The 3,409-nt window shown below is 35.2% G+C and overlaps 2 protein-coding genes across 2 annotated transcripts in view; both read right to left on the bottom strand.

The window, feature by feature from the left end:
• The window catches only part of rabggta (Rab geranylgeranyltransferase, alpha subunit), a 20,408-nt gene extending 19,821 nt beyond the window's left edge, over nucleotides 1–587 (bottom strand). The window contains exons 1-2 of the mRNA XM_015396137.1: nucleotides 469–587; nucleotides 148–204 (exon numbers count right to left, since the gene is read on the bottom strand). Coding sequence (XP_015251623.1) covers nucleotides 148–150 — 3 coding nt within the window. The 5' untranslated portion in view covers nucleotides 151–204; nucleotides 469–587. The remainder of the gene's footprint in view (nucleotides 1–147; nucleotides 205–468) is intronic.
• Nucleotides 588–1,694: 1,107 nt separating this feature from the next.
• LOC107098434 (calcium homeostasis endoplasmic reticulum protein-like) overlaps nucleotides 1,695–3,409 on the bottom strand; it is a 3,232-nt gene continuing 1,517 nt past the window's right edge. The window contains exons 3-4 of the mRNA XM_015396131.1: nucleotides 2,922–3,107; nucleotides 1,695–2,831 (exon numbers count right to left, since the gene is read on the bottom strand). Coding sequence (XP_015251617.1) covers nucleotides 2,794–2,831; nucleotides 2,922–3,107 — 224 coding nt within the window. The 3' untranslated portion in view covers nucleotides 1,695–2,793. The remainder of the gene's footprint in view (nucleotides 2,832–2,921; nucleotides 3,108–3,409) is intronic.

Raw genomic sequence — 3,409 nt, 5'->3', positions numbered from 1 at the left:
AAACTTGGAAACAAAGTCCAGAGGATTGATTTAACTTTAACTTTTTGGAATTTCTGTTACATTAAATTTTAAAGACTAAGTGGAGTTTCGATATAAAGTATTTGTATAATTAGAGCTAAAAACAATCAGATAAAATAAGTCTCTTACCATTGCTGCTGATGTTGTGGAACCTCCTTTAGTTTACAGAGAGAAACAGGATCAGACCTGAAAAATGACCGAATAACAAAGCAGGGAAGAATTTATCAGCGTTATAGGGAAGTTATTCCCATTAACAGGTTATAAACTCGCTCTGTTTGCCTGTACATCCCTCAGCATCCTTTCTATAGACACAAGGCTGAGCTGTCAGGGAGCAACACGGGAAGGACTCATCCTCACAGCTCAATGGAAACAGCTCATTGAACAGAAAGCAGCGGAGCGGAAATACATCAAAGGACAAACTGCGCAGTTTTTATCCAATCAAACACTTACCGGCTCGCTTTGAAGGCCAATAATGTCTTCAATCACTCTGCAATATGATTTGTCATGTCAGGGGTTCTTACAACTACAATTTCTCCTCTTCCGGCTCCAAATGATTACGTCACATGCGACGTTTAATCCAAGAATGGAGCGGTGCTGCCCTCTGGTGGAGGGAACTATAGCTGACTGAGTTAGACACTGACATTTGGTCTAAGGTTAGAAAATAGAAAGTAATTCACTGGGAAATGTTAATGTTGTAATTCTTTATTAAATGGATCATGCTGTAGTTTTCGGAGAGTTTGGTTTATTTCTCATTTGAAAAATTAATGAGCTGAAATATATTGCCGGTTATATTGATAAAAAAAAGCAACTGAAACATTTTTAAAGTCTAATTCACAGAAACAGCATAAAGTCTACGGCTTCATTCATTCACCATCTGCAGAAAATACTGCAGCATTAACAGACATGGACCGGTATGGAAGCCCGTTTCCGCCACTCAGTAATAATAATAAAAAAAATCTCATAATTGGGATACTATCTATTTATATTGAGTTACTATCTCATTATAATGAGAAGCAAACTGAATATAATGAGATAGTATCTTCCATAGACTGGTAATTCAGTCCTGAGGTGAAATCTTTTAATTATCTGTAACATGTAATCACCATAACAATGTCATCAATCCATGTATAATTTAATCTACATCATTAATTTATCACTTTTGGCTCATCTGTATCATTCTGATCCGTTAACACATTAATGTTATTGTGATATTACATGATTTATAGAGTTTATTGACTTCATAATGACTATGCAATGTGATCAGCCTATTTTTTTATTCTAAATTAATCTACTGATGCTATTAAACAGCCAGTCTGTGTCAAAGTGATGAATTTATCTTTATTTTAAAAGTCCCTGAAAATGAGAACATCATTGTTTGATGCTGCAGAGCACAGATTGTTTACATTGAGACCGGAGTATATAAATATAATATTTATGGTTATTTAGCATATTTTAAGAGAAAAATAAGAGTAATTTTTCATTCATTAATTTCTAAAAATCTTGCGTTGTTAAATATTTAGTTTTTTCTATATATTTAGCTCTAAACTTAATGTTTAGTTTGTTAAAAAAATATTTAGTTTAGAGCTAAATATCTATTTAGCAAAATAAACATTCAGCTCCAAACTAACTATTTAACAAAGAAAGATTTTTATAAATGAATTAATGATAAAATCATTTATTTTTCTCTAAAAACACACAAAATAATCCAATATTTCTCCTAATTTTTGACGGCTTATCTTTACAAACGGCGCTCCATAGAACAGGTGATCTGGTTGATTCGTCTCTAAAGTCACATGACGTGTGAATTGGTGGTATAGAAATGAACTGAATAGAATTCAGCTCACTCCTTGTAATTTTCTCAAAATAAACTTTGCGTTTTTTCCTGCTATTTCATAGCATATTAGCTTTATTTTCTCGTTGCTTCTGCCTTTTTTCAGCTTACAGTTTATCGTACAGCATTCACACTTTCTCTAGTTCTATACCGGCTCACCTGCAAACAGCCAAATTAATACGACGTTTTTATTGAGGGCTTTGATTTATTCACATATGAAGTTCTTACCAGTCACTCATCTGCATTGAAAAACATTTTGATGTAAAGTAAATAAAATCCATGCAAAAAAAAAAAAAAGGAAAACGTAAAAAATGAATTTAAATGAGTAAAAAATGCGTCATTAAATGTTTGTGAAAAACATATTTAGCAACGTAAGAAGAACAGAAGTAGTTTCAATAAGATGTACTGATGCGGTCAGCAAAGGATGAAATGATGAAATGAAACAGGATATTGTTGCCTGTTAAAATAAAACTTTACCGTTTTAAAGACCCTCCTGGTGCCAGGAAACATGAACCTGAACAGTAACTCATTAAACAGACTAAAAACAATTCATCTCCAACATGTTGATTACGCTAAATGAGTTGAAACGTCAGTAATGAACATCTAACAGCCGCAGAAATATCAGCTGTGATCACCTTAGTCACACCTTCCCTACGACAACAGACAGACTTGTGTAAAAATGGGCGCCTTTCATCTGATTCGCTCTAGAATTACGTTAAATCTTGACAGAGTTCAGGTTGATGATAATAAATTGGTGGAAACTTGATTTCTATATCTGGTAACAGTTTCTTTGTATTAAGAAAAGAACTGAAACAATCGATGATCGTTAGTTTATTGTTGAAACCAAACAGCCAGGAAATGATTTAGTGAAGAGCGCTAACGCTAAACTAGCAGGACTGGGACGTGGCGTCCAGGAGACGTTTTCAGCTGAAACACCGGCTGCCTCAGTCGGTCGGGGGGGGTTCCTGGGGTTCCCTGTTAACTGGAACATAAAACAAAGTTTGGTTGAATGAATATTCTCCAGAGATGAAGCATTAATCCGGTTCTGTGAGAATAAAATCCTTTCTAATACCTTCCTCTCTTGCTTTCATCCGGGCAACAAAGTTGTAGCTCTTATTCCTTCTGTAGTTCTCGTACGGGTCGTCTAAAGAAACTCCCACACCTTTGTACTGGTCCCATTTATCCCTGATGTCTCCTCCTTTGATGGGGTCCTGTATACCCTGCTCTTTGGCCCCCAGCCCCCCAGAACCGCTCCAACCTAAAGTCAATATGACATTCAAACAAACAGAAGAAAATCTGTTACAACATTAACACAGGAAAGTACAACGGAGCATTAGGGCCAGGCTGGGGGGGGTTTTGTGGTTTTATTTCGAGAATAAAGTCGTAAAATTCTGAGAATAAAGTTGCAACATAAACAGTCATAAAATTATGAGAATAAATCGTAACATAACAAGAATAAAGTCCTAAAATTCAGAGAAACAAGTTGTATTTTATACCAATTCTTCCAAGAAGCCCTTTCTTCCCTAAAGTGAGGAATGTGGAGCATCATGGGAAGTTCTA

The sequence above is a fragment of the Cyprinodon variegatus genome, unplaced genomic scaffold (assembly GCF_000732505.1).
Source record: "Cyprinodon variegatus isolate N-32 unplaced genomic scaffold, C_variegatus-1.0 Scaffold777, whole genome shotgun sequence".
NCBI lineage: Eukaryota > Metazoa > Chordata > Actinopteri > Cyprinodontiformes > Cyprinodontidae > Cyprinodon > Cyprinodon variegatus.
Note: the sequence above shows the minus strand (reverse complement) of the source record. Positions and strands in the feature narration are given on the sequence as shown.